Here is a 26,264-nt window from a genome sequence, read left to right on the forward strand (position 1 = left end):
GAAAGACAGATAGAGGGAGAGAGAGAGAATGGGCGCGCCAGGGCTTCCAGCCTCTGCAAACGAACTCCAGACGCGTGCGCCCCCTTGTGCATCTGGCTAACGTGGGACCTGGGGAACCGAGCCTCGAACCGGGGTCCTTAGGCTTCACAGGCAAACACTTAACCGCTAAGCCATCTCTCCAGCCCCACCATCACCTCTTCTAAGTCTTTCTGCGACTCCATCAAAGCAGAAGTCAAAGTCTGCCGGGTCAGGCCCACGGCCAGAGCTTGCATCCAGGCCGAGGAGTAGACTGAATCTCAGCGCTTCCAGTCCGGAGCTACTTCCGACCGCGCGTTACCGTGGCCGTCTCCTCCCCTCTGGAAACTCATAAAGTCACCTTTCCTAGTATATGTGTGTTATGTTTTTATTTATTTGCACACGTGTATGCAAACCAAACCCAGATACATCCGTCACTTTCTGAGTCTGGCTTTGAAGTGGGTGCAGGCGAATATTGGAACCTGGGCCGGCCGACTCCGCAAGCAAGCGCCTGGCTGAGCCATTTCCCCAGCCCCCATCGGTGCCGCACACACCCAGCTTCCTCCCAGGCTCGCCTCCCCTTGTCTAGGAGGGTGGTGGGGAGAATACATCCGAGTGATGTCATTAGTGATTCCAAGATGGTTACCATGGCGACAACAGACACATAACGCCTGGGTAAAAGCTTCTTTAATATGGCCTTAACTTAAGGGTTTCTCAGGGGCTGGCCTCAGGCTTAGAAGGTTGACAAACAGGAAAAAAAACAACAAAAAAAGGTCAGCTTTGGGTCCCCCAGAATAGACGCTTCCTAATCTAAACGCAAACGGGAAGTCTTCCCGCGTGGGAAGGCGACTTTGCGGCGAAACCCACTCCTCCGGTGAAGGATGTTCACCCTCCCTGGAGCGAGCGCTCATTGGGTGGTGATGTCGTCACTCATGATGACGTCATGCGGGAGGCTCAGGAGGCGGGGCCGTAGAGACTTGGCTTCCGGCCCTTCTAGCTTACGGGTCCGGATGGAATTGGGCCCGAGCTGTGATAACCTTGGCGGCTGTTCCGGGCGAGCTGGCCTTGGAGGTAGCGGCGGGGGCTCATTGTCTGCCCGAGTTCGCCGGGGCTGCATCCTGCGCGGCCCCAGTGCCCTGAGCTTCCATTCCCCTCTCCGCCTGTGTGCCCGCCCGTCCCCGGCCCCGTGTCCAGCGGGCAGCATTCCCTGAGTCCCACCGCCACGGTTCGCCCCTCAGCCCCGCGCTCAGGCTGCTGGCGGAGGAAGAAGCCCGGGCGCGGTTTGCTCTGGGGCCGCGGACGCGGGGGACGCCGAGGTAACCCCGGAGCGCCGGGCCCCGAGCCCGGGGGTCGCCGCGGTCAGTCTGGCCTCCCACCAGGAAAGCACCGTCCGCCGTTGGGCTGGCCCCGGCGGTTCTGAGCCCTGCTGGAAAAGTTAGCTCTGACGTTGAGGCTTCCATTCGTGAGACACCCGGGCACGCCTTTAACACTCTCGGGAAAGCAGTCCCCGCCTCTGGCTGAAAAGCATCCGAGGAGGAAAGGTGTTGGTGAAGCTCAGTTGGGCTCTGTGACGAACACCGGCATGGGGTTCGGTTATACCTACACTTGAACTCTTAGTAGGCATCGTGTATTAGTATCATTGCTACATAAATGAAATTACGGTTAGGGTAGCTTGGTCAAATATAGAAAGGAAAATATAAGTAATTGAAAATAAATTCAAGATTTTTAAAAACTTTATGTTGACCAGAAGTAAAAAATGTCTTTGCAGGTAGTATCTTCATGAGCCTCGTCTTAGAGATCGTTTCTATGTATTGAGATCTCAAAGTACTAATTTTCAAATCTAGAGCCAAGAGAACGCTCTGATTATTGGAAAGGAATATGAAGATTTTGCACCTTGTATATGCAAAAATTTCCGCCCTTGCAATAGTTAAGAACATTTAAATCCTTGTATCATTTGATTGATGTCTTTTAAAATACTAAATTATTTATTTCTTTTGCCTAGGTGTCTGTTAATTAGTTGAAACAAAAATAAATATGGCCTTCTACAGCTATAATTCAGTATTAGCTATTTTCTGGACAAGGTAAGCTTTGAAATTCACCCCCCATATGTATATGAACTTCATCAGGTTAACAAAGATGTATATAAAAGGATTAGCTTAGTATACATATAAAACAATGTTGAAGCTGGGCATGGTAGCACCTGCCTTTAATCCCAGCACTTGGGAGGCAGAGATAGGAGGATTACCATGCCCCCCCAAAAAAATCTGTGGATTTTTAATTATGTTAATTCTTAGGAAGATGACAGTTTAAGCTTCCCAAAAAGTCCTATATGCTTTAAAACCCAACCTGAATAATTTTGTAGGTGTGGTACACCAAAGAATAGGAGATGTAGTAATTTTAGGCTGGGCATGGTGGTGTGTGCCTTTAATCCTAGCTCTTGGGATGCTGAAGTAGGAGGATCACTGTGAGTTTGAGGACAGCCTGAGACTAATTTCAGGTCATCCTGGGCTAGAGTAAGACCCTATCTCAAAAAAAAGATCTTAATAGTTATAAAGAGATACTTATATTATTGATGACTGTTACATGAGGGCCCCTGTTGTTTAAAAAGCAAAGTTAAAACGGCTAGTGAACAAGGCAGACCTAGGGCCTGTTCCCATCAGATTAAGGTCTGTTATCATTTATGTATGTATTCAGAAATATATTCATTGAAAACTTACCATATGCCAGATACATTGTACATTTTCCCTTTTGGCCATTCAAAGAGTTTTTTTTTTTTTTTTAAATCTTGGCACGCTTCAAAAATTGGATGCAAAAATGGAAAAAGCTATCTCTGCCAGTAACTTTCTTTGTCATATATATTATTTTCAAACAACCTGATGTGTTAGTTTAACTGCAATGCCAGAATATAAAGATCTGTGGCCGGGGTGCTCAATTCTAATTCTTAATGCTCTTGAGAAATTTTAGGGGATGGGCATTTCATCACTTATTAAAAAGTGCCTCTTATTTGATGGAGTCTACAAATACTACCTGGACAGAGCAGTATTACATGATTAGTCAATCCTCACCATGAAATGTTTCAGTAAAATATTTGTGTTAGACTGGTTAAAAACACAAGTCTGCAGGGTGTGGTGGCGCATGCCTTTAATCTCAGCATTTGGGAGGCAGAGGTAGGAAGATTACTGTGAGTTCGAGGCTACCCTGAGACTACACCGTGAATTCCAGGTCAGCCTGAACTACAGTGAGACTGTAACAAAAAAAAAAAAAGAGGCAAGTCTTCCACCTATTTTCTGATAGTTAATAGAGAAGACAACCTATCAGACATCATCCCTGACTAAAAGAAGTTTACTTGTAGATATTTTAAATTAAAACAAGTCATTTGTCGGGCATAGTGGCACACACCTTTAATCCCAGCAGACTACATAATGTATTTCATGTCAGCCTGAGCTAGAGCGAGACCCTACCTTGAAAAACCAGAAAACGAGATGGAACAAATTATTTTTATAACTAACAAATTATTCTTGGGAATTATTAATATTTTTCATAAGAACATATTCAATGATTGGACACACTGTTTTTCAACTAGAATTAGAAGTTACATTTTTGTGGCTGGGGGTATAGCTTAATGGTAGAGTGCTTGGCTAGCATGTGCGAACTCCTGAGTTCAATTTCCAGCACTATCAAAAAAATTACATTTTTTTTAGCTGGGAGTATAGGTCAGTAGAACACATTCCTGGGTCTGATGTCCTACAAAACATGTACACATGCACACACACACATAAATTTTATTTCATTCATCAATGAACATCAGTGGCATATAGGCTTACTTATTTTGTTATAACCAGATAAAATCTTTCTTAAGTTTGTAATAATATGTACTCAACTGAGAACACTCATGTTCTGTTTTCCAGGTTCCCTAGCCATTTTGTCTGTTCTGCCTGCACCCCTTACTTCCCATCACTTGCATTTCTTCATGTGCCAGAGCCTCATTTAAGTAAGACCTATATGAAAAACTATGGAAGCAGGAAGTACTCCTATCCCAGTCAGTCAAGCAATAAAATTCTTCACTTACAGACTAGACTAACACAAAAGCTACACACATCCACTTGCTGGCTACAAAAGGTACCTGATAAACGTCAGCCGGAGAAAACCCCAGGAAATTCAAAGGTGACAAACCCTCAGCCCACAGAAGAAACTGGAACAAAGATTAAAGAAGGAAAGAAATCTTTGTCACAAAAAATCATGGATGAACTTAAGTATTATTACAATGGATTTTATTTACTTTGGCTTGACACTAAAGTTGCTATCCGAATGGTTTGGAAGCTGCTGCATGGACAAGTGCTGACCAGGCGAGAGAGGCGGAGGGTAGGCAAGAATCATCTCTGAGATAGAAGACATGAAAACTAGATGTTTGGGAGGCAGACTTTAAACTTAACCTTCAGCTTAAAAATCTTTAAATAGGGCTGGAGAAATGGCTTAGCAGTTAAGGCACTTACCTGCAAAGCCAAAAGACCTAGGTTCAATTTTCCAGGACCCATAAGGTGGTGCATGCATCTAGAATTTGTTTGCAGTAGCTGAAGGCCCTGGCACACCCATTCTCTCTTCCTCTCTCCCTCTTTCTCAAACAAATGAATAAAAAAATAAAATATTAAAAAAATTCCTAAGTAGCAGGGTGTGGTAGTACACGCCTTTAATCCCAGCACTTGGGAGGCAGAGGTAGGAGGATCACCATGAGTTGAAGGCCAACATGAGACTACTGAGTGAATTCCAGGTCAGCCAGTGATAGAGCAAGACCCTACCTCAAAAAACCAAAATAAATAAATCATAATAATCCCTAAGTAGGGGCTGGAATGATGGCTCAGCAATTAAAGGCACTTGCTTGCAGAGCCTGAAAGCCTGATCCCAGGCTTGATTCCCCAGTACCCACATAAAGCCAGATACCCAGAGTGACACATGTGTCTGGAGTTCATTTGCAGTGGCAGTTGGTCCTGGCACATCCATACCCAGTCTCTTTCCATCTATTGCTTTCTCTCTCTCAAAAAAAAAATTTTACATATACATATATGTATGTATGTATGTATATATAAATTTATATATATATATATATATATATATATATCCCTAAGTATGAGCCAGGTATGGTGGCACACACGTTTAATCCCAGCACTTGAGAAGCAGAGGAGGTAGGAGGATCGCCGTGAGTTCAAGACCACCGTGAGACTACATAGCAAATTCCAGGTCAGCCTAGGCTAGAGTGAGACCCTACCTCAAAAAAAAAAAAAAAAGTCAGCCAGGTGTGGTGGCACATGCCTTTAATCCTAGTACTCAGGAGGCAGAGTTAGGAGGATCACTGTGAGTTTGAGGCCACCCTGAGAATAGAGAGTGAATTCTAGGTCAGCCTGTGCTAGAGTGAGACTCTACCTTGAAAAACAAAACAAAACAACAACAACAAAATCCCTAAGTAAGTAGCAGGGAGTGGTGATGCATGCTTTCAGTCCCAGCAGTTGGGAAGCTGAGATTGGAGGATCACTGTGAATTTCAGGCTAGCCTGGACTGCAGAGTAAGGTCCAGGCCCAGGCTAGAGGGAGGCTCTGCTTCAAACAACAAAACAACAAAATTTGTAAGCAACTTGCCTGGCATGCTCCAGGCCATGGGTTTGATTCCTACCATCTCCTACCCTCAAAAAAAAACAAAACAAAACAGCCAGGTGTAGTGCATGCCTAATCCCAGCTCTTGGATGACAGAGATAAGTGGATTGCCTTGAGTTCGAGGCCACCCTGAGACTACATAGCGAGTTCCAGGTCAGCCTGGACTAGAGTGAGACCCTACCTCGAAAAACAAAACAAAACAAATTTAAAATGAGCAGCATAGGTACTGGTAAGAAATTGCAGTACTGGGAATGGAACCCAGGGCCTGCCTTGGACATGCTGCGTAAGGGCCTTTCCACTGAGCTATATATTACCCCCAGTGCCTAGATAACTTGTTTCTTCTTGCTTAAATTTATTTATTTGACAGAGAGAGAGAATGGGCATGCCAGGGCATACAGATGCTTCAAATGAACCCCAGACGCATGTGCCACCTTTTGCATCTGGCTTAAATGGGTCCTGGGGAGTGGGAATCTGGTCCTTTGGCCTTGCAGGTAGGCATCTTAACTGCTAAGCCATCTCCAGCCCTAGAGAAGTTGTTTCTTTCTGATTTTATTTATCTGGAGCTGGCTGGAATTTATACTCTTTTATGTGTGTGTTTTACATGAATGTGTGCTTGTTCATGTGTGTGCACTCATGTGCATGTGTGTGTGGATGCATGCGTGTGGAAGCAGGGTTCAATGTAGAATGCCTTCCTCAGTTGCTTTCCACCTTCTTTTTTTGAGGTAGTCTTACACTAACCCTGGAGCTCACCTAATTGGTTAGATTAGTTAGCAGGCCAGCCCTAGGGAACCTCCTGTCTCTGCTTTCCCGGTTCTGGTATGGCAGATGTACGCTGGCACACCCTGTAATTTTATGTGGATACTGGGATTCTGAACTCAGGTTCACCCACTGTGCCATCTCCCCAGCCCTTGGATTTAAATTCATAAATTTTTACATATTTGTCTATAAAATTATAATTGTGTTATTTTATTTAAATATTTTTTTATTTGTGCTGGAGATATGGCTTAGCAGTTAAGACACTTTCTGGCAAAGCCAAAGGACCCAGGTTTGAAACTCCAGTACCCATGTAAGGCTAGAGTCCTTGGTGTGCCCATTCTTTCTATCTGCTTCTGTCTCTCTCCTTCCCTCAAATAAATAATAAAATATTTAAAAACTGTATCTGTATGTGTGTTATGGGCGTGGGTGGGTGTGTCAGGGCCTCTTGCAGCTGCAAATGAGTATCAGACACTTGTGCCACTTGTGTTCAGCTTACACGGGCAGCTCAGGAATTGAACCCAGGCTGGCAGACCTTGCAAGCAAGTACCTTTAACCATTCAGCCATCTTCTCAGCCCCCATAATTGTGTTTTTCAAAAAAAAAAATTTAAGGACCAGAAGAGTTGAGAGGCTTAAGGTTTAATATATTAGAAAAAATAAACTGTTAATATATTTAATATATGAATTTAGAAATAAACACAACTTGGGCTGGAGAGATGGCTTAGCAGTTAAGGTACTTGCCTGTGAAGCCTAAGGACCCAGGTTCAATTCCCCAGTACCCACGTAATCCAGATGCACAAGGTGGTGCATGCTTCTGGAGTTCATTTGCAGTGGCTAGAAGCCCTGGCACACCCATTCTCTCTCTGCCTCTTTCTCTATATAAATAAATAAATAAATTATTTTTAAGAAAAAAACCTAAATCTAAGTTCAGTGAAACATACCTATAGTCCCAAGCACTAGTGAGGCTGAGGAGGTTAGATCCATTTGAGCTCAGGAATTCAAGATCTACTTGGGCAACATAGTGAGCCCTCATCTCAAAAAAAGAAAAAAAAGCCAAGCGTGGTAGCACACGCCTTTTATCCCAGCACTTGAAGGATCCCCTACGAGCTCAAGGCCACCATGAGGCTATATAGTAAATTCCAGGTCAGCCTGGGCTAGAGCAAGACCCTACCTCGAAAAACAAAAATTTAGAGGGAGAGGGTTTCGAGCTAGGGTCTCTCTCTAGCCTAGGCTGACCTGGAATTCACTATGTAGTCTCAGGCCTTGAACTCACAGTAATCCTCCTACCTTAGCCTCCCAAGTGCTGGGATTAAAGGCGTGTGCCACCACACCTAACATTATTTTTTTTAAATCAGATTATACCATTTTATTCCCCCTCCCCTGTTCCCATTTCTCTGGGGCCCTCCTAAGTGGGGTTTTGTTGTGACACGTTTTAATTGTCATAGATTTCCTTGAAGGTAGCCATATATATTCAGAGCTATGGTAAAGAAAAAAAAAAAAAAAAAAAAAAAAACGCCTTTCCAGCTGCAGAATATCTGTTCTTGGTTTCTTTCTGTCAAGTACCAAGGAGGACTTTTTTGTTTTGGTAGGGGTTCTTGTGGTGGCTTGGTTTGGTTTTGGGCATGTCCTAAAATAATGAACTACTGCTTATGCATTTATTTCTCTAGCTGTTGAGAACTTGTGCTGATTTCTTCCGCTTGGTTCCATTTATGGTGTTCATAATTGTACCCTTTATGGAATTCTTGATACCAGTATTTTTGAAGCTCTTCCCAGAAATGTTGCCATCTACTTTTGAAAGTGAATCCAAAAAGGTATGTAAGGTTCTAAAACTTAAAAAAAAAAAAAATGAGTAGACTTTAGTTTTTAGAGTCGTTTTTATTTTTATAAAAATTGGGCATATAACAAATGAACATTTGTTACAACTAAAGAACCATTATTAGGGGGTCTGGAGAGATGACTCAGTGGTTAAGGGTACTGGCTTGTAAGCCTGCTAACCTGAGTTTGATCGTTCTCAGTATCCATGTAAAGCCAGATGCAAAGTGGAACATGTATCTGTAGTCCCAATGAGCCTGTGGTGACAGGAGGCAGAGCCAGGATAATCTAGAAGCTTATAGGTAGCAGCAGCAGTAGAAACCCTGTCTCAAAAGGATGGAAGGTGTTGCAGTCAGCTTCGCATTGGTGTTAGAAATCACCCAACCAAGAGTAGCTTCTGGGAAAAAGAGATGTATTTTGGCTTACAGGCTCGACGGGAAGCTCCACGATGGCAGAGGAAAATGATGGCATGAGCAGAGGGTGAACAGCACCCCCTGGCCAATATAAGGTAGACAATAGCAACAGGAGAGTGTGCCAGACACTGGCATGGGGAAACTGGCTATAACACCCATAAGCCCGCCCCCAGCAATACACTCCCTCCAGGAAGCATTAATTCCCAAATATCCATCAGCTGGGAACCTAGCATTCAGAACACTTAAGTTTATGGAGGACACCTGAATCAAACCACCACATTCTGCCCCTAGCCCCCATAAACTGATAATACATGATGTAAAATGCAATGCATTCATCTAACTTTAAAAGTCCCATAGTTTTTATCAATTCAAATGATGTTTATACATCCCCATAGACCAAGATCTTTTAACTGAGCCATAATGCCAAAAATAGCCTCAAAAAAACCATAATGGCACAGAATAAACATTCATACTGCAAAAGATGACATTGGGCATAACAGAAATATTGAACCAATACAAGATTTAAAACGATCAAGGCAAACATCAAACTCTGTAGCTTCAAGTGCAACAACTGCAGCCAGTGACAAATCTCCAGGTCCAGTAATTCTAACCGGCAACAAGTCTCTGGCGTTCCAATTCCGCCCCTCCAGCTAGGCTACTCACAGTCCTGTAAAACTTCCTTGGGGCCAGCAGCTTTCCTCAGCACCATCTCGTGGTCCCGGCATCTCCACTGGGTCTCCAGTGCAATCCATGGTTCATCCTCATGGCCCCATGGGGTCTCCATGCAGGCATCCAGCAAACCTGCTTCACACTGCCCATGGCCGTTTCCAAAACACAAGACTGTGTTGCAAACTCAATGACCCTCTGTTTCCTGCATTTCTCATACTCCACAATACCAGGTTGGGTGCCAATTTCTTAATCCAGGGGGGAATAAAGCAGACTTTGAAAAACAGGACACTCCTTGAGCACTCAGGCCCCTTCAAAAGAATCAACATTCTTCCTATTGCCCCAGTGCAGGTCAGCTAGCCCAGTCTCAAAGGTTGTAATCTTAGTTGCAGCTGAACAGCCAACAGTTCACCCAAAGATTGATTGATTGATTGATTGATTGATTTCTGTGCCATATCCCTCTGCTCACACCAGTTCATTTTGATGCAAAGCAACCCTGCACAACTTCTCGGGACACAGGCATAAGAGCAAGCTTCTCACACAAACTGCTAGCCCAGTCCAAGCAAAGCTCTTTCTCATCCTCATAAGCCAAACCTCACAGTCCATAGTTCTTACTGCATTCAGGTCTTGCAGCTCAGACCAAAACAGTCCGTCAAGCTGTACTTACAGCACTGCAAGGCATCAGTTAGGCCAAGGTTTCAAATCCTCCCACATTCCTCTTGAAAATCAGCTCCAAAAGGTCAAAGCCACACAGTCAGGTGTCTAACAGCAATTCCACTCTTTGGTACCACTTCACTGTTGCAGTCCAGTTCACAGTGCTGGTAGAAATCACCCAACCAAGAGCAGCTTCTGGGAAAAAGAGATTTATTTTGGCTTGCAGGCTTGAGGGGAAGCTTCATGATGGCAGGGGAAAATGATGGCATGAGCAGAGGGTGGACATCACCCCCTGGCCAACATAAGGTGGACAATAAAAACAGGAGAGTGTGCCAGACACTGGCAAGGGGAAACTGGCTGTAACACCCATAAGCCCACCCTCAACAATACACTCCCTCAAGGAGGCGCTAATTCCCAAATATCCATCAGCTGGGAACCTAGCATTCAGAACACCTACGTTTATGGGGGACACCTGAATCAAACCACCACAGAAGGAGAGGAGAAATACCTCAAAGTTGTCCTCCAACTTCCACACACATGCCATGGCAAGCCCATGCTCCCATACATATGCATATACACATATGTACAAACAATAAAAATTAATGAAAAGGGGCTGGAGAGATGGCTTAGTGGTTAAGGTGCCTGGCTGTAAAGCCTAAGGCCCCAAGTTCTGTCCCCCAGTAGCCATGTAATGCCAGATGCACAAAGTGGCACGCATCTGGAGTTGGTTTGTAGTGGCTGGAATCCCTGGCATGTCTATTCTCTCTCTCTCTCTCTCTCTCTCTCTCTCTGCCTCTTTTTCTCTCACTCTGTCTTTCAAATAAATAAAATATAATAAAAATAATAGTCAACTTTAAGCCGGGTGTGGTGGCACATGCCTTTAATCTCAGCACTTGGGAGGCAGGGCAGGAGGATCACTGTGAGTTTAAGGCCACCCTGAGACTACGTAGGGAATTCCAGGTTGGCCTGAGCTAGAGTGAGACCCTACCTCAGAAAACCAATAACAATAATAATAGTTAACTTACAAAACTGAAAAAAGACCATTGTCAATATTATTAATGAAATCTCATACTCAACACTTGGGTTCACTCTTTGTAGTGTGCAGTTCTGTTGGATGTGTAGTAATGTCATACATACCATCATTATGCAGAAAATGTATTATACAGAATGTATTATGCAGAGTGGTTTCACTGCTCTAAAAACCCTATGTGACCCACCTGTCTGTCTCTACTCTGTTCCTCTTCACTCTGTGGCAACCACTGATTTGTTTTCACTGTCTTTGTAGTTTTGCCTTTTCCAGCATGTCATGTAGTTGAAATCATACAGTGTATAACTTGTTCACACTCACTTTCACTTAGTAATACACAATCAAAATTCTTCTATGAAAAGACATTGAATAATAGTGCTATGTGTGAATAAATAACATTTTTTAATATTAATAGTCAATTTACCCTCTTTTTTTTTTTTTTTTGAGGTAGGGTTTCACTCTAGCTCAGGCTGACCTGAAATTCATTATGTAGTTTGAGGGTGGCCTTGAACTCATGGCGATCCTCCAACCTCTGCCTCCTGAGTACTGCTATTAAAGGCGTACACCACCATGCCCAGCTCTACCCTCATTTTAAAAAATTTTTGTTTATTTATTTGACAGAGAGAGAGAATGGGCACGCCAGGGCCTCCAGCCACTGCAAACAAACTCCAGACACATGTGCCACCTTGTGCATCTGGCTAATATGTGTCCTGGGGAACCAAAACTAGGTCGTTAGGTTTTGCAGGCACGCCTTATCCACTGAGCCATCCCTCAAGCCCTTATTCGGGTTTTTGAGACAGGATCTCATGTCCCCCAGGTTATGAGAATGAGACTGCTTTGTAGTAGCTAAGGCTGTTTTCAAAGTCATGAGCCACCTGCCAGCCTCCACATTACAATTCCAGGATTACAAACTTTTCCCATTTATGCTTGTTGCTTATTTGCTTTTTACTTATTTTTAAATTTTAATTTATTTACAAGAGAGAGAATGGATGAATGAGAATGGGCATGCCAGGTGTTGGCACTGCAAATAAACTCAGATGCATGTGCCACTTTATGACTTTCAATGGGTACTGGAGCATTGAATCTGGACCATCAGGCTTTATAAGCAAGCACCTTTAACCAGATGCATAAGGTGGCACACCTGTCTGGTGTTTATTTGCAGTGGCTAGAAGCCCTGATACACCCTTTCTCTCTCTATTTATGCTTGCAAATAAATAAATAAAATAAAATTTTTAAAAAGAGCCAGAGCCAGCCATGATGGCACATACCACCTTTAATCCAAGCACTTGGGAGGCAGAGGTAGGAGGATTGCTGTGAGTTTGAGGACATCCTGAGACTATATTGTGAATTTCAGGTCAGCCTCGACTGGAGGAAGACCTTACCTAAAAATAAAAATAAACAAAAAAGTATAAATAAATAAATAAATAAAAGAGTCAGGGGTGGTGGCTCATGCTTTTAATCCCAGCACTCAGGAGGCAGAGGTAGGAGGATTGCTATGAGTTTGAAGCCACCCTGGGACTGCATAGTGAATTCCAGGTCAGCCTGGGCTGGAACAATATCCTACCTTGAAAAACAAAACAACAACAACAACAACAAAAATCTGCTATAAATATTTGTGTTTAGATTTTTCTATGGATATTAGTTACATTTACCTGGAAAAGAGGGATTGCTGGCTCATATAGTAAGTTTATGTTTCGTTTTGAAAGAAATTGCTAAACTGCCTTCCAAAGTAACTATAGCATTCTGTATTCTATTGTTCTATAATTCCCCAGCATCTGATATGCTGTCATTTCAGATCTCAGCTATCTAAATGATATGCAATGGTAGTTGAGCATCTTTTCATGTGCTCACCTGGCATTGCTATGTCTTTGTGGAGGTATGTTAGGTCTTTTACCCAGTTTTTTAAAAAAAATGTTTTTATTATTTTAGAGAGAGAGAGAGAGAGGAAGACAGAGACAGAGATAGAGACAGAGAAAATTGGTGTGCCAGGACCTCAGCCACTGAAATCGAACTCCAGACACTTGTGCCACCTAGTGGGCATGTGTGACCTTGTGCTTTCCTCACCTTTGTGTATCTGGCTTATGTGGGATCTGGAGAATTGAACATGGGTCCTTAGGCTTCACAGGCAAACGCCTTAACCTCTAAGCCATCTCTCCAGCCCCCTTTGTCCACTTTTAACTAGATTGTTTTTGTATTATTGTTTTGAGTTCTGTGTATATTATGGATAAAGTCTTTTATCCAAATATACATTTTGCAACTATTTTATTTTAGTCTGTGGCCCTTCCCCCCCCCTTTTGGTGGCATTGGGGATTAAATATAATTATACCTGTGGCTTTTCATGCTCTGAGCAATATCTTTCACTTGTAATGATGTCTGACATCAATTTTTTTTTCTCTCATGAATCAGGATTTTAATGTTACAGATAAAAACTCATTACTAAACCCCAGGTAATCTAGATTTTCTTCTGTTTTTGTTTTTTTTTTTTTTTTTTTGTTGTTGTTTTTGTTTTGTTTTGAGGTAGGGTCTCACTGTAGCTCAGGCTGACCTGGAATTCACTATGTAGTCTCAGTGGCCTCGATCTCATGGTGATCCTCCTACCTCTGCCTCCTGAGTGCTAGGATTAAAGACGTGTGCCACCATGCCCAGCTTTCTCCTGTTTTTTTTTTTTTTTATAGGGGTTTTGTAGTTTTGAAATTTACATTTAGGTGTATGATCCATTTAGCTTTAGAGAGTGGATGAAATTTTAGCACAGTCTGTCTATTCTGGATGGAAAGCATGGCATTTCAGATGTTATACTGTTGGGAGCAAGAATGCTGTAGTCTGGCTTTTTATGAGAGTCACCTTAATTTTTGAGCCATTTCTCCAGCCCCCTACCATAGTTATTTTGAAAATGTTACGACATTGCATTTCTGATGATGAACAACAACTAACAAATACTGGCTAATGTTTAGGGGGCTGGGATGTCAGCTAAGTGGTCAAAGGCACTTGCGTGCAAAACTTGCCAGCCTGAGTTCAATTCCCAAGCCACCCACATAAGCCAGACACAAAAAGTGGCACAAGCATTTGTTTGCTGTGGCAGGAGGCCCTGTCCCCCAACCCACACAGGCAAATAAATAAAATAAAAGAATGTACACTTAATCCTCTTATATCTTGTGCTGTTTTCAAGTCTATTTTATCCTTTAACTTACCGTATTATTAGTTATGTCACTTTCTACTTACACTGTAAGCCACTGTGGCATAGAGTCAATTTTCCAAGCTTCCAATCTGATATCACAGACCAGGGTTTAGCTTAAGTAACAGCCTAGATGATTTGTATGAGTTAGAGAGAGCATCTCTTTCTAAGTAATGAAAAAAAATCTCTTATTGAGGAAGCTATCAAATGTTACGATCATTGCGTTCATGAGAAATAAACAGAAGATTAAGGAGACAATTTTCAAATAGAAGCTAAATTTCTTCTGGTTCTCACAAAACCTATTTAATGAAGCCTGCAGACAGTGTTCATACAGTGTGCTACAGGATGAGAGTAACAGGGTGGCCATTACTTATTGTGTCGGTACCAAGTTGCAGTTATGAAGGATTCACTTTCTCCTCTTCTATTAAGGAAGAAAAGCAGAGAAAGAAAATGGCTGCAAAGTTGGAAATAGCGAAATTCCTTCAAGAAACAATGACAGAAATGGCGAAGAGGAACAGAGCCAAGTTGGGAGATGCCTCGTCACAGTTTTCCTCCTATGTCAAACAGGTGCCACAATCTCTTTGATCCCAGCAGTTTCTGGGCTGGAGTTACATGAAACATTTATGCCATTACGTATCTTTCAAATTGTCCAGAATCTTTGAACTTGCAAATATTTAAGTTATAAATATGCAGAGTGGGCGTGGTGGCTCATGCCTTTAATCCCAGCACTTGGGAGGCAGAGGTAGGAGGATTGGTGTGAGTTTGAGGCCACCCTGAGACTACATAGTGAATTACAGGTTAGCCTGGGCTAGAGTGAGACCCTACCTCAAAAAAAAAAAAAAGTTATAATTATGCAACATTATAAACATTTGCAGTAGGTTGCAGAAAAACCCATTTTAAAGTAATCAGCATGTCAGCTTGGGCTAGAGTGAGACCCTACCTGAAAAAAACAAAACCAATAACAACAAAGTATAGGCTGAAGACTGTAAGACTTTCTTGGAAAGATCAGTAGAATTAGCCAAACTTTTGAAATATTACTGATTTTTCAGGTGATTTAATTTGACTTTAGGCAGAGATTTCTTTTTTTTTTAATTTATTTTTATTTATTTATTTGAGTGCAACAGACAGAGAGAGAAAGAAGCAGACAGAGAAAGAGACAGAGAGAGAAAGAGGCAGAGAGAATGGATGCACCAGGGCCTCCAGCCACTGCAAACGAACTCCAGACGTGAGTGCCCCCCTGTGCATCTGGCTAACATGGGTCCTGGGGAATTGAGCCTCGAACTGGGGTCCTTAGGCTTCACAGGCAAACGCTTAACTGCTAAGCCATCTCTCCAGGCCAAGATTTCTTTTTTTTTTTTTTTTATTTAAATTTTTAATTTATTTATTTGAGAGCGACAGACATAGAGAGAAAGACAGATAGAGGGAGAGAGAGAATGGGCGCACCAGGGCTTCCAGCCTCTGCAAACGAACTCCAGACGCATGCGCCACCTTGTGCATCTGGCTAACGTGGGACCTGGAGAACCGAGCCTCGAACCGGGGTCCTTAGGCTTCACAGGCAAGCGCTTAACCGCTAAGCCATCTCTCCAGCCCCAAGATTTCTTTTTAAAAAATATTTTATTTCTATGGGCTGGCGCTTGCCTGTGAAGCCTAAGGACCCCAGTTCGAGGCTCAATTCCCCAGGACCCATGTTAGCCAGATGCACAGGGGGGCACTCACGTCTGGAGTTCGTTTGCAGTGGCTGGAGGCCCTGGTGCACCCATTCTCTCTGCCTCTTTCTCTCTCTGTGTCTGTTGCTCTCAAATAAATAAATAAACCAAAAATTAAAAAAAAATTATTTATTTGAGAAAGGGAGAGAAAGTATGTGTGTGGGGGCATGCCAAGACCTCTAGCCTCTGAAAACAAACTCTAGACACATGTGCCACTTTATGCATCTGGCTTTACTTGCAGACTGGGGAATTGAACTCAGGCAGAAAGCTTTTCAGGCAAGCTCTTTAACCACTAAGCCATCTCTTTAGCCCCAGAGATTTATTTCTGTTTGAACCATGGAATACATTTTCAGGATATAAAGCCTCTATTGGGAAGATTATATGAATTCTTTTTTTCTTTTTTTTAGTTTTTATTTTATTTATTTGAGAGATAATGAAAGGGGGTAGGGGGAGAGAGAGAGAGAATGGGCATGACAGGACCTCTGGCCACTGTAAATGACTTCCAGACACATGTTCCACCTTGTGCATCTGACTTACATGGGTCATAGGAAATTGAACCTGGGTCCTTGGGTTTTGCAGGGAAGCAACTTGACCACTAAGTTATTTCTCCAGCCCAGGAAATATATTTTAATTAGTCTTTGTCCCATTACTTAGGTCCAAACAGGCCACAAGCCCAGCACGAAGGAGATTGTTCGCTTTTCTAAACTCTTTGAGGACCAGCTAGCACTGGAACATTTAGATCGACCCCAGCTGGTTGCCCTCTGCAAGCTGCTGGAACTGCAGGCCTTCGGAACCAACAATTTGCTCCGTTTTCAGCTCCTGATGGCACTGAAGTCTATAAAAGCAGATGATGAAGTAAGAGCTGAGGCTGAGCTATGGGGGTCTGGGACATCTTAGAATCCCTTTGTGACAAAGCATAGCATCTTGGTTGAGTCTGTCATGGACTGACTGTGATAGAACAAGTGGTTTAAACAACCATTACTGTGACAAACTGAACCTTGTTTCTTCATTTTAAGCAAGGTTCATTATACTAGGATCCATGTTCTTGAGAAGACCATTGTAAGTTTCTGGTAATGTAGTTGTATTAGCTCTGACTAATCTCGAGCAGTTGGAACCTACTGGGAAGGAAATAATAGCTCAGTGGATTCCTGGCAGGTTGTATCTCACAATTGTGTTCCCTACTGAAGAGATGGTACCAAAGTAAACACTGTGCTGGGTGAGTGCTCTAGTAAGAAGGGTATGAAGCATACGTCCTGGAGGAGGAGCAAGGCTTACCCACCTGGCAGAAGGCGCCGTTTCCACCAAGCTAAGTAGACTCCTTTGAAGATGGGAAGGAGTTGCTGGAGAGATGGCTCAGCCTAACAACCTGCGTTTGATTCCCCAGGACCCACATGAACCAGATGCACAATGTGGGGCATGAATATGGAGTTCTTTTGCAGTGGCTAGAAGCCCTGGCATGCCCATTCTCTCTGTCTCTCTTCTATCTCTCTCTACTTGCAAATACATACACACACACACACACACACACACACACATTTTTTTTTTTTTTTTTCGAGGTAGGTTCTCACTCTGGCTCAGGATGACCTGAAATTCACTATGTAGTATCAGGGTGGCCTCGAACTCTTGGCGATCCTCCTACCTCTGCCTCCCGGGTGCTGGGATTAAAGGTGTGCACCACCATGCCCAGCTCATATTATTTTTTAAGTGGAAAGAAATTAAAAAAAAAAAAAAACAAGGAAAGAAGGCCAAGTGTTGTGGTCACGCTTTTAATTCTAACACTTGGGATGCAGAAATAGGAGGACTGCTGTGAATTCAAGGCCAGCCTAGGGCTAGAGTGAGTTCCAGGCCACCCTGGGCTATAGTGAAACCCTATCTCAGGGAAAGAAAAAAAAAGAAAACAATTTTTTTAATTTAAATTAAGTGCTATAAAGCATTATATTTAAGGGAAAAGATTCCCCAGAGAACACATGAACCTATTGGCCTCATTTAGGTTTCAGATACTGCTCTTAGCACTTTGAAATCAACAATACTGGTCCCAGAAATATCATAGTTGGATCACATCAAGCAAAAACTGTTATTTGTTGAAGATCTTGGTGACAAGAGAATTAGGGTCATTCCTGGGATAGCACTGGAACAAGTGGTACCTTGAAAGTTTTTCAAATTAAATCTCTTTTCTAATGAACCCTAAACATGCCTTCAAAGGGGAAAATTGATATCATAACCAACTGAAATACACATCAAAATAGGAAGCACTTTATTGATAAAATGTGGAGAGAGGGACTTGGGAGATGGCTTAGTGAGCTAGCGTAAGAACCTAAGTTTGGATCCCGAGCAACTATGTAAAATGTTGGGTGTGGTACTGCATTCCTGGAAGCCTAGTGCCAGGGAGGTAGAGATGGAGTCCTTGTGGTTCACTGGCTAGCTAGTTTAGCTAGATTGGTAAGTTATGCATTCAGCAAGAATAATGTGGAGAGCAACTGAGAAGGATGCCCTGACATTGACCTCTGGCCTCTATATACACTTGCACACAGGTACATATATATATGCACACAAAAAAAAGTTGGGGAAGAATTAATATCTCAATCAGGCATGGTGGCACACACCTTTCAATCCCAGCACTTAGGAGGCAGAGGTAGAAGAGTTGCTATGAGTTCGAGGCCAGCCTGGGACTACAGAGTGAGTTCTAGGTCAGCTTGAGCTAGAGTGAGACTCTTCCTCAAAAAAACTAAAATAATAATAAAATCTCTGTAATGCCTGTTAGTAATATTCCCTTCATCTCAGTTGCTAATTTCCTAAATTGCTTTGTTTTTTTTTTAGCCTTGGCTTTTGCAGCAATCAGCGAAGGAAATAAAAGGTCAAGAAATCAGATTCTAGGCTTCTATTGATTTTGCTAGAATGTAGGAATTAAATTGAAATCAAAAGATCCAAGTGTGGGCTGGAGAGATGGCTTAGCGATTAAGTGCTAACCTAAGGCCTAAGGACCCCAGTTTGAGGCTTGATTCCCTAGGACCCACGTAAACCAGATGCACAAAGGGGCTCATGCATCTGGACTTTGTTTACAATGACTGGAAGCCCTGGTGCACCCATTCTCTATCTATCTGCCTCTTTCTCTCCCTGTCTGTCTGTTGCTCTCAAATAAATAAATAAAAATAAATGACAACAACAACAAAAGATCCAACTATTCCTTACATTTCTTTTTAACTATTTATTGACAAGTTCCATAAATATAGACAATATACTGTGATCATAACTCCTTCTCTTCACTCTGTCTTTTCCTCCGTCCAACTCAATCCCTTCTTTCCAGCTAGTCTTTCTTCTATTAAAAAAAAATTGTTTTGTGTTGTTTTATTTTTCAAGATGGGGTTTAACTGCTGCTCAGGTTGACCTGGAATTCACTATGTAGTCTCAGGGTGGCCTCGAACTCATGGTGATCCTCCTATCTCTGCCTCCCAAGTGCTGGGATTAAGGGTGTATGTCACCACACCTGGCTATTTTTTATAAATATTTTTTGTTTTTTTGAGGTAGGGTTGCACTCTAACCCAGGATATAGTCTCAGGGTGGTCTTGAATTTACCTCTGCCTTCCAAGTGCTAAGATTAAAGTGGTACACCACCATACCCAGCTTTAAATATTTTATTTTGGGGCTGGAGAGATAGCTTAGTGGTTAAGGCACTTGCATGCAAAGCCAAAGAATCTAGGTTCGATTCCCCAGGACCCACGGAAACCAGATGCACAAGGTGGCACATGTGTCTGGAGTTCATTTGCAGTGGCTGGAGTCCCTGGCATGCCCATACTCTCTCTCTCTCTCTCTCTCTCTGCTTCTTTCTCTCAAAAAAATAAATAAGGGCTGGAGAGATTGCTTAGTGGTTAAGCACTTGCCTGTGAAGCCTAAGGACCCCGGTTTGAGGCTCCATTCCCCAGGACCCACGTTAGCCAGATGCTCAAGGGGGCGCATGCATCTGGAGTTCGTTTGCAGTGGCTGGAAGCCCTGGTGCGTCCATTCTCTCTTTCTCTCTGCCTGTTTCTCTCTCTGTCTGTCGCTCTCAAATAAATAAGAATAAACAAAAATAAATATTAAAAAATAAAAAATAAAAATATTTTTAAAATACTTTATTTTTGTTTTTAATTTAGTTATTATAGAAAGAGAGAGAGAGAAAATGGGTTCACCAGAGCCTCTAGCCACTGCAGACAACTCCTGATGCATGTACCACCATGTGCATATGGCTTACATGGCTACTGGGGAATTGAACCTGGGTCCTTAGGCTTTGCAAGCAAGCACGTTAACTGCTAAGCTATCTCTTCAGCATGTCTCTCTTCTATTTTTATGCCATCATTTTTTTTTTCTATTATGCAGGTAGTGTCAGAATATCAAGGCCACTATGTCTCAGATGACAGTATCACAAGCATTCTTTCCCTTTCTTTGGCTCTAACATTCTTTCTGCCATCTCTTCAGCAATGGTCCCTGAGCCTTGGAGGGTATAATAAAGAGGTCTCAGTACTAAACACCCCACTGTCACTTTTTTACAGCACTTTGGTGAGTTTTGAGTCACCCTAGTGGTCACCTCCATCTGAAAAGAAAAGCTTCTCCAACAAAAAGTGATAGTAGCATTAATATATGGGCATAAACATAAGTGCTTAGAGGGCAGTTTGGTGGGTATAATATGTGCGTTTAGCAAGACAACAGTAGTCGTTTTCCCCCGAGTGCTTAGGACCTTCCCAGCCATAGGCTTTAGACTAGGTTTCCAGTTCCAGGCATGTATTCCCTCCCATGCAGTGGGCCTCCAGTCCAATCAGAGAGTGGTTGGATTCCCCATAACAAACATACCACTATTGCACCATGTTTGGTCTGACTGGCCAGCTGTAAGGCTTGCAGGGTTACCTACTGTTTAACAATGTTGATGACTTCTTGCTCCCAAAAGGCTGCATTTTGCAGAGATCTTTCCCTGTTGACAGCTAGCTTCAGCTTGATTTCTCAGTGTCCTGCAGCCTAAGTATATGGAGTCTTCAGTAAAAGGGTCCCATCATATAGTTCCAGTGGGCAACCAAGAGCCTTGACACTGATCTGTAATGTTTTGGAGGCATCAGGGGTTTCCCTGACCACAACTCAGTGTGGACCTTACATTTCTTAGCAGATAATTGCCAATGAAGGAGTGAAGGATTTGAGTGTGTCAGAACTACAAGCTGCCTGCAGGGCCCGAGGGATGAGATCACTGGGCCTTACTGAAGAACAGCTTCGACAACAGCTTTCAGAGGCAAGTAGCAGCCCTCTTTGTTGGAACTTTTTCCTTAAAATTTACAGTCCACATTTTTTGTTGTTGTTGTTTTGTTTTGTTTTTTCAAGGTAGGGTCTCACTCTGGCCCAGGCTGACCTGCAATTAACTATGTAGTCTCAGAATGGCCTTGAACTCACAGCAATTCTCCTACCTCTGCTTCCTGAGTGCAGGGATTAAAGGTATGCGCCACCACGCCCGGCCAGTCCACAATTTTTGATTTTTCTTTTTTTGTTTTTTTTTCAAGGTAGGGTCTTGCTGTAGCCCAGGCTGACCTGGAATTCAATATGTAGTCTCAGGGTGGCCTCAAACTCACAGCAATCCTCCTACCTTTGCCTCCCAAGTGCTGGGATTAAATGCATGTGTCACCAAGCCTGGCCTTAAAAAAATTTTATTTAGCTGGGCATGGTAGTACAGAGAAAGAGGGGGAGAGAGAAAAAAGATGAGCATGCCAGGGCCTCTTGCCACTGCAAATGAACTCCAGATGCACATGACACTTTGTGCATCTGGCTTCACATGGGTACTGGGGAATTGAACCCAGGCTATCGGGCTTTACAAGCAGGCACTTTAACTGTTGAGCCATCTAGCTCTGTATTAGTTTTTTATAGCAGTATTCCAAATGACCGCAAACTCAGTGGCTTAAAACCACTCATTCCATTTATTAGTTCACAATTCCAAGGATCAGAAGTACAGGCAGTGTTTCTTTCTAGAGGTTGTGGGGAAGAATTTCAAAATGACTTCAGTTTGTGTGGTGAACTTAGTTCCATGCAGCTGTAGGAAGGACAAAGTTCTTCCCTCACTGGCTGCCAGCCCAGCTACTATTAGCTTCAAGAGGCCACCTGTATTCCTTACCTCTTGGCCCCTTCTTCCATCTGTACTGCCTGCCATGGACTTCTTATTTCCCAGATCTCACTCATGTTTCAAATCTTGGACTTCCCATTTTGGACCTCTAGGTCTCATGTGATGAGGTAGGACCAATTTGGATAATATACTTGTCCCAAGATCACCTGACTTGGGACCTTAATTTCATCTGCAAAATCCCTTTATAAAGCATCTAGTGTTTGAATAACTGGGAGGAATATTCCAGGGTTGGAAATTTTGGGGCCATCTTTGAATTTGCCTCCTCTATACATTAAGGGTTTTTTCAGAGCTTCTGACTCAAGGACTGTCCTCAGTGCCCGATTGTTCAGACTCCAGACACTGACTAATGGCCTGCCTAGGGCGCTTTCCATCTTAGTGCTTCAAATCAGTATGAGGCCCATCACATTGAACATTTGTATGCTATACTTGATCTTAGCCAAAAGGCCAAGAAGCACTAACACATTTCTATTCTAACTAAAAGCATCAATGCTTTAAAACAAAGGAATAACTCACTATTAAGTTCTCATTTTTCTAATTGCATTTTTTCTTTTCCTTTTTTTTTTTTTTTTTTTTTTCATTATAGCATCTCACTATAACCCAAGCTGACCTGAAATTCACTATATAGTTTCAGGGTAGCCTCAAATTCAAATTCACAGTGATCCTTCTACCTGTGCCTCCCTAGTGCTGGGATTAAGGGTGTGTGCCACCATGCCCAGCATTCATATTTATAATTGTAAAAACTGAGGTAAAGTGTATGGATTATTTCAGGTTGGGACCCAGTGTGTTGTAACTTTGAAACAATGCTAGGTAGCTATTTCCTCTTACACATTAGAACAACTATTATTGGAAGGTGAATGTTTGTACTGGTTAATCCTAGCAATTGGAAGGCTGAAGCAGGAGGTTTGCTATGAGTTTGAGGTCAGTTGGGTTACATAGCCTGGATTTCAGGGTGATTGAGTCATAAAGACAAAAAAGGGGACCTGGAGAGATGGCTTGGTGGTTTAGGTGCTTGCCAGCTAAGCCAAAGGACCCAGGTTTGATTCCCCAGTACCCATATAAAACCAGATACACAAGTTTTGCACATACATCTGGAATTTGTGTGCAGTAGCTAGAAGCCCTGGCACACTCATCCTCTCTCTTTCTTTCTCTCTGTCAAATAAATAAAATAAATATTTTTCAAAAAAGGGGGGCCTGGGGCTGGAGAGATGGCTTAGCGGTTAAGCGCTTGCCTGTGAAGCCTAAGGACTCCAGTTTGAGGCTCAGTTCCTCAGGATCCACATAAGCCAGATGCACAAGGGGGCGTGGTGCATGGATCTGGAGTTCGTTTGCAGTGGCTGGAGGCCCTGGCACGCCCATTCTCTCTCTCTCTCTCTCTGCCTCTTTGTCACTCTCAAATAAATAAATAAAAATAAACAAAACAAAAAATTTTTAAAGGAGGGGAGCTGGACTTCCAGTTAATTAAGATGGCGGCATAGGAACTATGCCAAAGCAGCCTAGAGGAGAAAAAGCCAAAAAAGGAAAAAAACAAACAAACAAAATGAGCAAAATACACTCTTCTACTAAAAAGTGAAGTGTATAAGAAATTATCAGCTGGGCGTGGTGGTTCATGTCTTTAATCCTGTAACTCGGGAGGAGAGGTAGGAGGATCGTGAGGTTGAGGCCACACTGAGACTACATAGTTAATTCTAGGTCAGCCTGGACCAGAGTGAGACCCTACCTCAAAACAACAACAACTAAAAAGGTGTGTGGTGGCGCACACCTTTAATACCAGCACTTGGGAGGCAGAGGTAGGAGGATTGCTGTGAGTTTGAGGCCACCCTGAGAATACAGAGTGAATTTCAGGTCAGCCTGGGCTAGAGTGAGACCCTACTTTGAAAAACTAAAAAAAAAAAAAAAAAAAAAAAAAGGAAAGAAAGAAAGAAAGAAATTATCAACTGCTTAACTGCAGCAGAGAATTAGGAGAGATTCAGACCATCTAGAGACCACAGAAGCAGGCAGAAGTGGCTCCAGCAGTGGTGACACCAGGTCTGCGTACTCACAGTCCCAAGGCGCAGCCTGAGCCTCAAGAAGAGCCAGATGAGGGGATTCTCCACTCATACTGGCTTCCTTGCAAACTCAAGAAATGTGAAGGGAGGAAGGTAAGAGGCCAACTGAGTGGCTCATGAGGAAGAGGATTGTGAGGACCAGCAGGAGAACTTCAGCCACCATCCACAGCCTCCCTTCCCCCACTGCCAGCACAAGTGCCAGCAAGCATAAGAGACTGGGGGAAGGGAGCTCACTTACACAGCACCCAGCACAGAGATCAGAGCAGCAACTCACTGACCCAGCCAGCCTACCTGAGCCCACAGCACAGCAAAGGGGGACCCAAGCGGGTACGCAGCATAATTGAGACCAAAGCCATCCTAAAAGGTAACTGGGATTACACCAGGTCAGTACCCACCAAATAAGCCTGGTATATAGGCTTGAATCAGAAGTGCTAACTGCACCTTCCAGATCAGGGTAAATTATATGTTAAATCTTATGGATGGTCAGATTTGCCATTCTTTTTTTAATTAATTAATTTTTTTTCTCAATTTTATTAAGCATTTTCCATGATTATAAAAAATATCCCATGGTAATAACCCCTCTCCCCCTTTTCCCCTTTGAAATTCCCTTCTCCATCACATCCACTCCCCATCTCAATAAGTCTCTCCTCTATTTGGATGCCATGATCCTTCCCTCCTCTTATGATGGTCTTATGTAGGTAGTGTCAGGCATTATGAGGTCATGGATATTGAAGCCAATTTTTTGTCTGGAGGGAGCACGTTGTAAGGAGTCCTACCCTTCCTTTGGCTCTTACATTCTTTCTGCCACCTCTTCCTCATTAGACCCTGAGCCTTGGAAGGTGTGATTGAGATGTTACTCGGTACTCTAGTTATTTCTTTCCAGCACCATGATACCTTCTGAGTTGTCCCAAGGTTACTGCCATCTGAAAAGATAAGATTCTCTATCCAAAGTGAGAGTAGCATTAAAATAAGGGTATGGATATTAAGAGAAGTGCTTACTGGGAAGTTTGATAAGCATAGTATATACCCTAATACAGACATCAGCAGATGTTACAACCCGAGGGCTCATGACTACCCCTGTTTTAAGTTTTCAGCATCAGGGATGTATTCTCTCCCTTGGAGCAGGCCTCCAGTCCAGTTGGAAGGCAGTTGGTTTCCACCATGACAGATGTGCCACTGTTGCACTGTTGGCTCATTTGGCCTGCCTGGCCAAGTATAAGGCTTGCAGTGTCCACTGTTGAGTCAGATTTGCCATTCTTAAATGAGCTATATTTTGGGCTTGCAACTTGTTGCTTCCTGACTTACAGTGCCTTTGTTTCCTGTTCTGTCCTTCATTGGAGAAGGGCTTTACTTGGAACCCTCTACAGACCAGAAGTCTTAGCTTCCCAGTTGATAGGATTAAGAGTGTGGTGAAACATACATCCTTAGTTACTGTGACTTTGTTAGAGGATCTGGTTGTCATAATACCTACTCTTTCATAAATACTCTGTGCTGTTTTTCATTGAATGAGTACATTGTTTAGTTAAATTTTAGAATCTGCCTGTACTTTTTTCCTCTCAGCCTACTTGAATACTCTCATAGCATGCAAACCCAACACCTGGGGTCACTTTTGTGGTTACTCTGAGAGCCTTAAGAGCCACACTCACCTAGCACCTTAAGATCTTACCCTGAAGATATACAACATCAAATTGATTTATACATCTAAAAATACTGAAGATAATTAGAAAAATCCAAGCATTAAATTAACCCAAGATGCAAAAATCTCTACATTATAATACAAGAAGGGCTGGAGAGATGGCTTAGCAGTTAAGTGCTTGCCTGTGAAGCCTAAGGACCCCGGTTCGAGGCTCAATTCTCCAGGACCCACGTTAGCCAGATGCACAAGGGAGTGCACATATCTGGAACTCATCTGCAGTGGCTGGAAGCCCTGGTGCATCCATTCTCTCTCTCTCTGTCTGCCTCTTTCTCTGTTGCTCTCAAATAAATAAATAAAAAAAGATAATATAATACAAGAAACACAAAAAAAATCAAGACAATATAAATCCACCAAAAAGTATTAATGCATCAGAAATGACCTCCAATGAGACTGATTTAGAGGAAATGCCTGAGAAAGATTTCAAAATAATGATTATAAATATGTTCAAAGACATCAAAGAGGAAATCAAAGGAATCAAAGAAGACACAGGACACCAATTTAATGAAATAAAGAGGTCAATGAAAGACAT

At 42.8% G+C, this 26,264-nt stretch overlaps 1 protein-coding gene across 3 annotated transcripts in view; it reads left to right on the forward strand.

The window, feature by feature from the left end:
* Positions 1-992: 992 nt before the first annotated feature.
* Positions 993-26,264, forward strand: part of Letm2 (leucine zipper and EF-hand containing transmembrane protein 2) — a 39,162-nt gene continuing 13,890 nt past the window's right edge. The window contains exons 1-7 of one of the 3 annotated variants that reach the window (XM_045131209.1): positions 993-1,331; positions 2,018-2,096; positions 3,924-4,377; positions 8,082-8,225; positions 14,588-14,725; positions 16,519-16,719; positions 20,993-21,115. In XM_045131209.1, coding sequence (XP_044987144.1) covers positions 2,050-2,096; positions 3,924-4,377; positions 8,082-8,225; positions 14,588-14,725; positions 16,519-16,719; positions 20,993-21,115 — 1,107 coding nt within the window. In that variant the 5' untranslated portion in view covers positions 993-1,331; positions 2,018-2,049. Of the gene's footprint in view, positions 1,332-2,017; positions 2,097-3,923; positions 4,431-8,081; positions 8,226-14,587; positions 14,726-16,518; positions 16,720-20,992; positions 21,116-26,264 lie in introns of those variants that run through there. The other 2 variants (XM_045131210.1, XM_045131211.1) reach the window with 2 other exon arrangements.

This window comes from Jaculus jaculus, chromosome 12, assembly GCF_020740685.1.
Source record: "Jaculus jaculus isolate mJacJac1 chromosome 12, mJacJac1.mat.Y.cur, whole genome shotgun sequence".
Lineage (NCBI taxonomy): Eukaryota > Metazoa > Chordata > Mammalia > Rodentia > Dipodidae > Jaculus > Jaculus jaculus.